This window comes from Halyomorpha halys, unplaced genomic scaffold (assembly GCF_000696795.3).
Source record: "Halyomorpha halys isolate HHAL.00 unplaced genomic scaffold, Hhal_1.1 Scaffold284.1, whole genome shotgun sequence".
In the NCBI taxonomy this organism is placed as follows: Eukaryota; Metazoa; Arthropoda; class Insecta; order Hemiptera; family Pentatomidae; genus Halyomorpha; species Halyomorpha halys.
In genome coordinates, this window is record NW_027105232.1 from 1243075 (window position 1) to 1256752 (window position 13678).

Below are 13678 nucleotides of genomic sequence, written 5' to 3' on the forward strand. Positions count from 1 at the left end.
ATCATTTTAGTTGTTTGTCTTTTTTTTTAGCCCTGATGAAGACCTGCAAAGTGGGGCGAAACGTTCGCTAACATTGAATAGTTTAATTATATTTTACCGCATTATATTTCTTTTATATATCACACACGACCAATCAACGATCTTGCAACTTATATAACTTTGATTGAATCAAAATAAATTCCGTAAGTACATTGAGTAAAATATACAAAGATTTAAACTACATTGATTAAAAACTTAAATTTTGTCCAGAATTGAAGAGTTAAGTGAAGCTAACTTTATTTAGTGATTTTTTCCCTATACATGAAACATGAAAACTTTTATTTCAACTTATAAAAACTATTAAAAATATATAAATATAATTAAAACTAAGAAAGATATAAAAAACAACTTTCGTTTCCTAGTAAATAATTAGAAGAAATACAATGCTTGTTAATTAAAACAAAAATTTTTTACTTTGTTTTTTAAGGATTGATAATAAATTATAACATATAACATAAATGAGTAAAATTAAAAAAAAAAAAATATATATATATATATACTGGATGAAACTAATTAAATCGACATTTTAATTTTTCAAAGTCATTAGGATAGTGTGAGCTACAAAGTAACTATTTAAAACTTAATAACCAGTATTATTTGTGCAAACAATTATGCAATATTACATTTTAAGGAGACACCATAATCACAATTTTCATTCATTAAAAATAATGTCTAATTAATAACTTGGCGACAGTGTTTCATTTACACACAAATATCATCTTAAGGCTAAAAATACACAAATGAAATGAGGAATTAAAAAATATTTTACGAGGGAATAGCGAGGTGAAAATGCTGCTACATATACCATGCAGGACCTAAAATAGGTTAAATCATATAAACTGAGAAGGTGCTTTAAAAAAAAAAATGTGAATTTTGCAATATTTTAAAAAATTTTTTTTTTTTTGTTTTTTTAGAAAATAGTAGAATGAAACACTAAAATATGGACAAGAGCCTGCTGGAGTTATTAACAATTTCCAGGAAGCAGTCACTTGACCCCTGGACAGTACTCCAGCACAATGGCGTCACTGTTCTAAACTTTTTGTTATACTTTTGAAATAGAATGATTTAAAAATTGTTCCTGCCAAAACAATTTAACATAAGGAAACACTAATGTAATCGGAAATTATTACACACGAACACAATAATTTTAGTATTAAGTTACGGTAAGTGATTAGAGGTTACTCATGGTAACTGACAAAGATGGCCGCCCAACGCAGCATGTTTCTTGATAAGAAAATTAAATCCAATATTTCCAATGTCAGTAAAATTTTTAACCGTTCTTTTGGTGATAGCAACGCTCGTTTCGTGTTTGATTACTAACAAAATGCAGAAAAGATAAGAAACAATGTCTGTACTTCTCGACCTGTTTTGAAGTAAAACACAGATCTGCAAGAACCTCTACTCTATTATTTGATCTTATATCCCCAAAGACAATGTTGTGAGAAGCAGACAGTAAAAGTATTATTTTTCAATCAAAAGTTAAATTAAATTAACTGATCACAGATTCAATCAATTGGTTACGCAAGATTTTTTTCAATAACAGATTGGCCTGGTGTAGGCATATGAGGGTATACTCTCATACAAAAGGCACACCTAACAATATACAATGTTATAAATAAAAAAAATTAAGATTAAATAAATAAATAAAAATAATAAAACTTAATAAAAGATAAAAATAAAGTTAATAACAAAACAATGACATTTATGGATTTAACATAATAAATAATTGAATTCTAACGGAAACAATAAAGAAAGAAAGTGAATTTAAGAAAAAGACGAAGAGAAAAAAATAAATTAAGATAAAATAAAATTTTAGAGAGACAATAACAGAACTGATAAATATGGAACTTATAACAGGAGTTAAATAAGAATGAAATGGTTACAATTCAGAAATTGTTTGGATACAATTCTTCCTAAATAATCAAATTTTATTTTTAGTTAAAATATGTTTTCTTTTAGTTTTAGTTTACTATTTTTATAAAATAATTTTAAGTAACTAAAATATTCTGTACAGTAAGTAAGTTTAATATTAACCTATGAAAGATTAATATCTGTACGAGTTTAAAACACTATTAATAGGATGAAATGTTTTTTTTCTGATACATTATTTTCTTTTTTGTTTGATTAATAAGCCTAGAAATTAACATTCCACAAATACATAAATCTGAAGTGAATTGATCTGTTACGGCACTTGAACGACATTCTCAAAACAGTTCTTCGCTCAAAAAGCACGGCTGTTCCCGGTGAATGCGGAATTCAAACAATAAATACTAAGCCAAAAATACATAAAAGATAAAAATTGGAACGCCGAACTAATGAGAACTTGATTAAATTCTATAGATAGATAGTGATAGTTATAAAATTAATGAGAGACAAGTTGAGCACTGAATTCTAACAATTTATTTTCGGATCTGCAGTCAGTCAAGCCAACTGAAGCCTTCAGTAATAAATTTCAAAGGCGTCCAAAACATGGTAATGAATAAATATCCTGCTTTGTAGATATTGGAAATACACACTATTGGTAATTTCACCCCAACTTTTGATCACTTAAATGTAAACTAATTACAATTACTAGTCAAAATTGATGAGTCTACCAAGTATCAGTAAAGACAATAAAAAGTAACGCCTGTTTCAAAAAGTTAAAAATATTAATTTTTCACTGGGAGCTGTATATCTTTCAAAACTACCAACAGCACTAGAAAACTTAAAGAGAACATTATTTAAAGTAGAATAAATTTGCTAAAATATGAGCCCTAATAGAGCTATTTACGTTTAACAGTTCCCAAGATATAGCTTTTTAAAAAGCAACATTTGATAAGAAATGCACTGCAAAATCAGTATTCAGCGAATTTATTTTGAGAAATGTGTGTCTCAAAAACCATTCGACCATCAAATGTCTATTAAACTTAAAACAAAGCTAATTTAATGTATTGTAAAGTAGTTTATGACGATAATCTTCGTATAAGTAGTAGTTTTCATGATATTCGACAAAATTAATTCAGAAATGTTGATTTCTTAGCCGTTCGGACAAAAATTGGTAGTTTAAAGGATATAGAGCTCTGAATGAATAATTACTTTTTTTTTAATGTTTTGAAACAGCTACCATTTTTTATTCCCCCTGCCTATACTTGGTAGAATCATAGACTTTTGACTCGTAATTATACATAGTTTTCATTAAAGTAATCAAAAATAATGGAAAAATAATTTCACTTTTTCCTCTTCGGCTCTTGTACAATGTATTGAATGAAGATTTTTAACACGGAAATGGCAGACATCTTGACAGACAAATATCAAATCTAATCCGCTAAAGGATCAATACTGAGTCAGTCTTGGATGTAATCTAATAGTCAAGAAGCCCGTGGGGGGAAATGTGACTAACTTTGGATAAAGTTTCGTTTTTCTATCAATTATCTTCTTGAAGAGTAAAAAAAAAAAAATCGACTACCTGCCGCCGTATAAAAAAAAAAATGGCTTTTCGAAATATCGAAAAAAATGAACAGGAGCCTGTTACAAAATAGTTAAATTTTGGCCCAGACTATATAACAGCAAATGTTTTTAAAAAGTAAGGATTGAACTAATTCAGGTAAAAGTTCATTTTAGTCTCTAACAACCCTAAAATTTCGCTCATTTTTCATTCACTCTTTATTAATGTAAGAAGACAATAGTCCCGTCTCTTTGGCAGTCTATATCCCCTCCTTTACTCTTGTATTCGATAAATTAAAACAAATCAAGATTGAACAAAAAAGTACGATTGCTACAATAAACATTGAGCAGGTTATCATTGGTGTTGATAGGAATATATGGACATAATTAAATAGACCTCTAAGAATTCATGATTTTGCCAACCAAAAATCAAGAAACGCAGCTTTTGTAACTTTGTATACTGGATAACTTTTGACATTTTTTTTTCTAACCTATGGGGGGCCCTATAACATAACATCTTCAGGTTCCTGAGGCCTCATCTAGTTTAAAGCTGGCCCTGGCCAGAACTTTAATTGACATTGTTTTCCAAACGTCCGTTTGTTTTTCCTAACCTTCCTTTCCCACTGTTTTTGAACGATATTTATGCCTGCATCAAGAAGTGAAACACATCAAGTCAAGATTTTCTAGTTTTGAGTTATTTGTTTTTTCGGTCTAAAATGTTTTAAAAAAATAAACCCTAAAATAATAAAAATCTTGATTAATATAAAAAAAAAATATATGCTTACGAAAAAAAAAAATTGCTGTTTCCATAACGATAAAAAACAAAATTTTATCATCACATCTCAAAACTTCAATTTTTGACTTTTCACTTATAAACCAACAATATTAAACTGAAAATAAAACATAAGACTTAAGACCGAAATACAAGCAGACCTGCTTCTGGATGCCGTTCTGGTGCTCTTGGGCAATGACGAGGGCCTCCTTGGCAGGGGACTGGTCCTCCAGGAGCTTGGCAAGATCGGGAGCCCCCTCCCCCGCCTTCTCCATGTCCCCTTCCATGACGTGCATCCTCTTGTTCAACCTGCAACGGTAAAGGCAACATGTCATTTCTCTACAGAATCATATAATCATTAAGTATATCATGCTTTATAAAGATCAAAAAATCAAATTAGATATTAGAGTATCACCCGAGAAGAGTGCAAGGTATTTTAATGGTGTAGGCTAGGTAATAATTTTACCTTCTCTAATTGTAAAACATCAAAATAATTTAAATATATTCTATATTGTTATTACTTAAAATGGAGAAAAATAAGCTTCAATAAACCAAAATTAGCAGTAAAATCAATTTTAATAAGTATTAACTGTTATTAGTTAATTATTAGCAAATCGATATATTTAAGTAATAATTTCACTATCTATTATATCAAGGTGTTCAAAAATAATTTAGTTACTAACTTAATTTTAATTCTTTAACTTAGTTTTTTTTTTTTATTTTCCTATTATTCAATTTATTTATCTACCTATATTTATTTACTATGTGCACTTACTATTAGACATAATTTATTATTTATTTACTTTTCTGTTTTTATTTTACATGTAAATATGACATGCCTCAATATTTATTGCCCTAGAGTATGTTCGATATGGCATGTTCAGAACAGTTTGTTACATTACAAAAACAATTTCTAATTCACTAACTGAATTTCTTAGTTATTTATTAATATTTTATCCATAAAAATATTAGAAAGTAATATTACCTAATAAAAGTAAAATACTTTACGAGTCCATTTATGGTATACAGTAGAATCACGATTAAGCAGGTCTCTGGATTAACCGGCGGTATCAAGACTAAATAAATAAATAAATACAGTTCTAAGAAAGAAAGTTCGGTATAGCATAACAAAGTAATTTCTAACTTAGATATCGTCTGAAAACTTATATTAAATTATCGCTTTATAGATATTTTCTTTTAATTATTTCAAATTAATCAAATAAATTTAACTTCATCATATATTGATATACATATCACCTTTATATTACATTATGTATGGAATTTAAATTTTTACTTAATATATAAATTAATGAGTTAAACTAATTAATTTTTTTAAATAAGTTTTTTTTTCTATTACACAGACCAGACCAACCAGCTTTCCACGCTTACTCGGTGTATAAGCAGGGTTCTACGGTACTGAAGATACATAACGTATACATTACACAGTCGATTTACCATAATAAAATATATTAATAACAATATAAATTCATATAATAAAGAAAAACTTGGGAAAATCTTAATTGAGTTACCTGCTTTAGTATATACAAACTTATAACAAACTATATTATGGATACAAAGATTTTTTCTTTAGATTTCTTTTTTTAAAAACTTAAAATAAATTTATAGAATATTTTAAGTACATATGAAGTACATAGTAGAAATATGTATTTGTTTTTGATTTTTTTAATTAATTTTATTATTCTTATTTTTTCTTTTTAAAATCTTCACTACTGTAGTTCAAAATGATCCAAATAAGTAAAAAAGTTTTACATTAAAATACTGTTTCGATTTATAAAAGAAAATTAGAAATATTTATTAACATTTTAAACTAAAAACTAGGTAATTATAATAATATGTAATTATACGTTAATGGAGTAAAGCAGAAGAACGGATCTGAAAAATAAAATTCTATAAAAATAGCTTCAACATTTCCAAATTTTTAGTTGAAAATGAACAAAGTGCTAAACTAGTGTATCAAAAGATAAAAATAAACACTTCAATATAATAGAGGTGTAAGGCTAACTGTAATAGGTTACTACACATACAACAATTAAATCTAATTAGACAACCTTTTAAAACATATAATAAATATATAGTATAATTTAAAAATATCATCTTGTGTTCAAGAGGGTTTATTTTTTATGATTGATTAATTTAAATTTGTTTGTTAACTTATTTTTATATCATCTATCTCTTTATGTTTATTTATGATGCGCATATATTACTTAATCATAATTATTATCTATTATATGGTATTATATGGATTTTTTAAATATTATTTTTTTAATCTTTTATATGTATATATTAAATGATTGAATAAGTACAACTTTACTCATCGTTCTTGAGATTCAATAAAATGTTTTATATCTAAGTAAATTTTTTTTTTCTAGTGATTTATTTATTTAATCATTATTAATTTTATGTTTTTTTTTATTTCTCAGAGTTTAAAAATAATCTTGATAAAAAAGTTTCACGTTTTTATAAAAGATTGGTTTATTTTCTATCTCTTTTATTTTTGAAGAAAATTGAATACAATTATTATGTTTTTAAGCAAAATACTTGGCAATCATAAACAAATAATACGGAATTTAAGCCAAAATGAGGCTGGAAGTTGTAGGCTTAATTAGACGGGAAATAATTCTGTCTGAGTTTGAAAACCAGATTTTTCAATAAAATAAGAACTAAATTCAGATCTGTTTTAAGAGATACACAAAGAGGATTCTACCATCGGCGGAAATAAGACAATGGGAAAAAGATGGCTGCCTTTTGTTATGGAAATTCTGGAGGTCAGGGAGGTAAAGTGAAACGCTTTCATAGGGTTAAGAACCTTGCATCATCTACGCTAAATATTCCCAAGGTTCGTCTGCCTCAAAAGGATCGAAATAAATTAAATAGGAGAAGCATTAAAACTTTCCCAAGAAGCCATGGGTGGGAGTTTCAAGTGGCTGAGGCTAACCCAACTGCTCTTTAAAGCACCGGTGACGTCTTAGGAGAAATTTTAACGTCAATATAAAATTAAGGACATTTAATAACTTGTGAGTTCCTTTAATGGTTTACTACCAAAATCAGGTACAATTCCACCCCCTTTGGTTGTTTCCCCAATCACTCTAAAACAGAACCACAATAGATTAGAAATTCCATTCTGAAGGGACGGAAGTTTAGATCTCATCTGTGGCAAAATTTCTATATTTAATATTATATAACAATAAATTTATCATACATAATTAAATTCTTAAATTATTGATTAATGAAACTACTTAAACTCGCCAGCTGATACAATTATAATACGGGTTACAAAAAAAATCTCGAAAAAACGGGTTGGGTTTAATTTTTTATAATTTATTTTCGCCTAGAAAAATGTATTATGTTTTCAGAATGACTTCTATGTATAAGTGTAAAGAGGTAAAAAATTATTAAAAAATTAAAATAAATTGCGCAGATATTTATTGATGAAAATTAGAATTATTATTGAAAAAAGGAAATCGGGAAATGAAAACATATATTTTAAATTATTAACTATCAATCAGAAAGACAGAGGATAAATCTCCGATTTATATAAACGCTTTGATTCTATAGCTGTCTTTCAACACAACCTGATGAAGCCCTCCAAAGTGGAGCGAAACGTCGGGAAATAAATAGTTGAAAGCTATTTTTTGTTCATTTTCGACAGCATTCCTGACCATCCATATCATATTCAGTTACGGCCAATCATTTATAATATTTAGGTAATGTTTAGGCCTCTGGCAATTTTCAATTTTTTTTTTTTTACTTATGAACACTATTGCTGAGCGATTGCTGTTCAGTTTGTGAAGTGTCAGAGGCGGTTAAGTTAGGGATAACGGAAAAACAAAATTGACAATCCACAGGCCTCTATGAAGACTATAAATAAGGTAAAATTTGTTTTTCAAATTATTTTAAAAAAAATAATTAACTCAAAATTGGAATAAAACAATATGTTAGTTTAAATAGTTTTAACAGCAATATATGTTTTTACAAAAATGAATTTTTTGTGTAATATTAATATATTGTAGATTAAAAACTCCGAATTAAGTTAACCAAAATTTATTGAAACATACTTAATACAATTTTTCCAAAATAAATAACCTTGGAGGAAGGAGTATAATGGGGGGGGGGAACTGGCAGGAAAAGTGAAGCTAAATAGGCGGTCTAATGATGGAACAGGGGCGTGGCGTCGGAATAGAAAAAGAGTATAAACCAATCACCGGCTGCCTTCTGTTTCAGATTGGATTATAATGGACATTCCTATTAACCTCAACGTAAACCTAAGCACCTGTGGGTATGTCCTTTTTGGTTTAATTTTTGCTTTCAAAGAGAGTTGAGTACCACGTACCTTGATATCACTCTTTTCTCTTGTGTTAAATGTAGGAATTTTTTTTTTTTTTTTTTTTTTTAATGTAAATATGTTTTTAATTGAACTTGCTAATAATGAAAGACATTTTGGTACCCCGATATTTTGAATATTAGACTAAGTAAGAAGAGGAATACTTTAATATACTATTATATAAAATTTTCTTAATATCCATAAGCATTATTGATGTTAGCACTACTTAATAAAAGACGTCTTGTAAATTACAGTAGACCAGATGGGGCAATGATACCAAAACGTTGTGTTTTAAAACTTATAATTCCTAATAAAGAATAATACAAAACGGAAAATGATCTTCATTATAATCTAGTAGGCAATAATATTTTAAATCTTCTAGTCCTGCTAATCGCTCAAATACGGTCAATGATTTATATAAATAAATTATATTTTTTTCAATTATTTATTTTTCTGGAAGGAACATCTATTATGTGGAAATAATAGCTAACTCCAACAATAAAAAAATGCTAATTCGTTTCGATTTTCTTCTTTTATTCTTGTCTAACACAACTGCTAAATTTAATAGCAACATATTTAAGAAACAGAACCTAACACGATCAGAGCTAGTCATTATAGCAAACTGTCCTGACTGAGTTGAATCACGAAGATCCCTACACTATCAATCCGACTGATGCTTACTTTTAAAAGAGCTATTGATGAATAAGGATCTTGCGAAATGTCTCTTTCGTTTCTTATACAATAAACTTTTTTTGCCATTATTTTGATATTTGTCATCAAGAATAAAGTGAAACAATCGCAGGCTTCACCTCAAATTTAGAATGGTAGGATTTCAAAATTGTATCAATATTACCCCAACGCGATCAATACGAATGTCCATTTTTAAGTTTTTGCAATTTCAGCTGACCGTGCAGAGGTTCCTTAAAACGAAATATACAAGTATTTTTTTGCTTTTAATCTGTACAATATGAAGGATATAATATAAAATACATAATTCCTAAAATTAAACTCTCCTGTATCTTGCGGAAGGCGCCTATTGGGCTCACCCTCTGGATCAGCCAATGGCAGAGGGACATTCCACAAAGGTCTTGGTAAGGAAGGTTTTTCTATCCCGCAATATAATAATAATAATAATAATCACATCAGTAGACCCTATTACCGTTCGTTGCGTGGTCAAAGGAACGCTTCTAGAGGCTGTTCCCAGAAGCGATCGAACTTCTAGATTGGATACAGATCCATTCGGAGAACTGCGAATCAAGCAATCTTCTACGAACAGCTCCCTTGAATAAAGACGTAACTGAGCTGCATAGTGCTGACGCAAAGATCTGAATCATCGAAAAACATAACCTCCAACGAAGAAATAAAATAATAAATTTAAAATTATTTAGAAGAGATGTATTTAGCGTTTGTCATCGAGGCAATTTGTTGCTATATATAATCCAACATGATGAGCTGCATAATGGCAATATTTAATTACACTGAAGGAAAAGTAATAAAAAATATGAATTTAGCATCCATAAAACTATCTGCAGTAGGTAAAGATTTATTTCAATAAGAATCATACATGGAGAAAACTGAGCCGTCTGCCAAGAATAATCTTTTCGAAGGTTTGATTTGCAGATGACACATCTCATAATGTTTCGAAATAACTCCGTTAAGACAGCATTACTCACTCCTTTGTAGTTTGCTACAAGCAATGGCAACTGTCCAAAATGAAAAAATAGACTGCATAAAAAGGAAATAAAAATACTAGAGAACAAGTTTGGTCAAATTCTCTCCTCGAACGGATATAATTTTTGGTGTCTTTTACGGTCAGCGTTGTCTTCAAAAAATCCGATTAATATCTTAATCCAAGGTTAAATATCCTGGAACTTATAAGATGCTGTTACCTTTAGCAACTAACCATTTTCGGCTGTTAAAAACAGGGGCATCTTCAACCTAGCTTCAATCACTTTGGAATATGGGAATCCTTTGAATTATTTTTTTAACTACTTCAGGCCATAAACAGAATTGAACAACCTACAAGATGAAATAAAACCAAATAGTAATAAATTAATTATTTAATATTTGAGAAGTTACTAACTTAAAAAAAAAAAAAAAAAACATTCACTAGAAATACTTCTCTTGATTTTTTATCAGCAAAAACATGAATTACATCTTCAAATATTATTATTTTAAGTATATCAAGTTCTAGTGATATCAGTGATAAGCTGTTTGACGCTATAGTACTTCTCAGTTAATTTTTAATAAAAATTAATTAATTTTAATTAGTCACTGGAGTTAAAGGGGTTGGTCCTTGGTGTAAACATGCCATGGCTATTTAGGAATTTATTATAGTAGAACAGATATTTCCCTCTTGGTTGCTTCCTTTGACAGCTGATCAACCTAAAAGAGGATCAGCCCATTTTGATTTGGGGGAAAAATAACAACATATAATAAATAAATTGTAAGTATTATTGTAATAATTTGGGCTTAAAATTAGCAGTTATAATGTTTATCATTAAAAAATAATTATTTTTATCAACTTAAATATTTATATCCTATAGCTCTCTGTAAACATCTACACATGCCATAATTTACATAAATGATAGGCAATCCTTTTGATGGGATAGAATCCTGTGTGTCCAACATCGTGTTGGAGTGCATGTAGAAAATAACCTCAATAAACAAATATATACATGTATAGATTTATAATATACATAATAATATGTTAAATATATATTACATGCTACTAACTGTAACTGCCATGTTACAAGTCTTATGATGAAGTAGAACAAGTAACTCTTTAATATAAACGTTACTATAAGATACCGCTAGTAACTGGAAGAAAGCTACTGTTATTGCACGTACTCATATTACGCCTTAATTACATCCTGCAGGTCCTTCAGACCAAAGACTAACAATGCACTTAGCGCTAGAAACCTACGAAGTATGCACAAAGATAGGAATAAGAGGGTTTAGCGGAATTCATAAAAAAAAAAATATTACTGAAGAGACAAACGAAACCACAATTTCACGCAGTGTATAAAACTTAAAAATTTGAAGCAGACCAGCCTTCATATATCAACGATGAACACAGCCTGCATATGAAAAGTAAGCTGATGAAGACACGGACCGAAACACTTCATCTCAATGGGAAACTCTGGAGATAACAGCGTCATTTGTTCACTGTGCAACCTCACGAAACCAGAGTATGTTTTCCACTTCCTGGCAGTTTGTCCTATCCAAAGAGAACTGAGAGGAGACATTTAAGACTTCCAACCTGATGGGATACACCAAGTTTTTTTTTTAAATTTATTTTGCTCATTCAATTTATTAATTCAGTTGTGGTTCCATTATTTTTTTTATTCATTCATTCTATTCTAAAAGTTTCCGGTAAAGGATTCCGCTAGATAGGAATTAAGGATAACAGAAAAGAGGAACTAATCTTGAATGAGGTGGAGGTTCGGGGTTGGCCTCATACCAAGGAGTATGTTCAATAGCGATTCCAGACCTTGGAGAAACTATTTTTGGTCTACAATCCTACTGAAGGCAGATGAGAGACTTATCTAATAAAGATGAAATACTATTTACTAATACTTATTTATAAAAAAATATATATATAAAAAAATTGTACACAAAGAAATTTAAAAAAAAAACCCAAGAAGAAGAGCAAATGCTTCAAGTTGAGGTCACATAGAATACTCGCTTAAGGCCACGTCCTTCGGAAGACGACACTCCTGGCCTTCGATTGGACATCGCAGTCAAAACCAGTACTGATAATCCTGAGAGGCTCTAGGTAGGTAAGTAGCAACCAATAAAGTTTCATTGCAATTACTATAAAATAAACTAGATACATACATTATTTATTATCCTTGACAAATGTAGAAGATAATTCGAATATATTAACATTAACGTTCATTATTTTTTTCTTTTTAGTTCATTAATTATTTTTTTTAATTATTAACTATCTACCGAATGATCGAGGAAAACAAATTTTTCCTCAGGACCACACTAAACCCACACTGTACAAAAATAATACTACTTATGAATAATTTTTTTCTACTTCTACACCCCAGTCAGTTAATTGTTAAAATTAATAAAGCTTAAATAAAAAATTTTGTATTGATATAACTTGAAACAGGAGCAGGTGCACTACAGCTCCCGCAATACTTGTTAATAATTTGTGAGAAATAGAAAGGGGGAAGGAGCTTAACAGTACCCCCAATAAGAATTACATAATTACGTAATCTTCTTATAATACTTCAACAAAACGTTTTATTTTAATCCTAATTATTTACCTTGTAGCAGTACTACAACCCTCATCATTACCAAACAACAAAACAAACACCGTCTCCTCTAAATTCCAACCCTTATTAAATTAATCATAAATATAATTTAGGTAATCTACTAAATTAGGACAGCTGAGAGAAAATGTAGGTTATATAGATTGTATGATGGTTGTATTTAATGTTTTTAAGTTCACTAGTTAATTTTGGTTAAAATAAAGTGTATAGTTTATTATTGCTGGCTAGAGCACAAATTATTTTCTTTTTGTAAGTTATATAGTTTATGCTCATTTCACCATCCTCAAATAAAGTGTATTTTATGAGTGGAAGTAAATTGTCTTTTTTATTTCATAATAGATATAGAAACTAAAGGTAACAACCTATATGATTAGTTTTATTTTTTTGTTATTCTCCATTTCCTTTAATTCACTAATATATATATGTAAAGATGCTTACCTTCAGACTCTAACCTATCCCCACCTCTAAACAACAATTAAAGTGCGGTGAACACATGGTTTTAAATAAAATAACCTCTGAGACTGTTATATGTCATTTATAATTGTAAGAGTGTTACAGTGAACTAAAGGCTATAAGAACTGATTTTGTTTTATAGGTATGTATAGTTAAAGATATAATGTATTATTTAATCTGAACTTGTCATTAATTAATAAAACAACTGTTTTATAGAAAAAGAAGTTTATAGTCTTGAAGTCTATAACTAACACAAGATTATAAATCAGTTTATAATCTTATAAAAACGCACTTGATGTTATTTAGAGGTGGGGGTAGGTTAGAGCCTGAAGGTAAGCATCTTTACATATATATATATATATA

General features: G+C 28.9%; 1 protein-coding gene across 7 annotated transcripts in view; it reads right to left on the reverse strand.

Moving 5' to 3' along the window:
• LOC106680724 (calponin homology domain-containing protein DDB_G0272472) overlaps positions 1 to 13678 on the reverse strand; it is a 312966-nt gene that overhangs the window by 16791 nt on the left and 282497 nt on the right. For 5 of the 7 annotated variants that reach the window (XM_067049886.1, XM_014420614.2, XM_014420613.2 and 2 more), the window contains exon 2: positions 4396 to 4543. In XM_067049886.1, coding sequence (XP_066905987.1) covers positions 4396 to 4543 — 148 coding nt within the window. Of the gene's footprint in view, positions 1 to 4395; positions 4544 to 10479; positions 10584 to 13300; positions 13323 to 13678 lie in introns of those variants that run through there. The other 2 variants (XM_014420621.3, XM_014420619.3) reach the window with 2 other exon arrangements.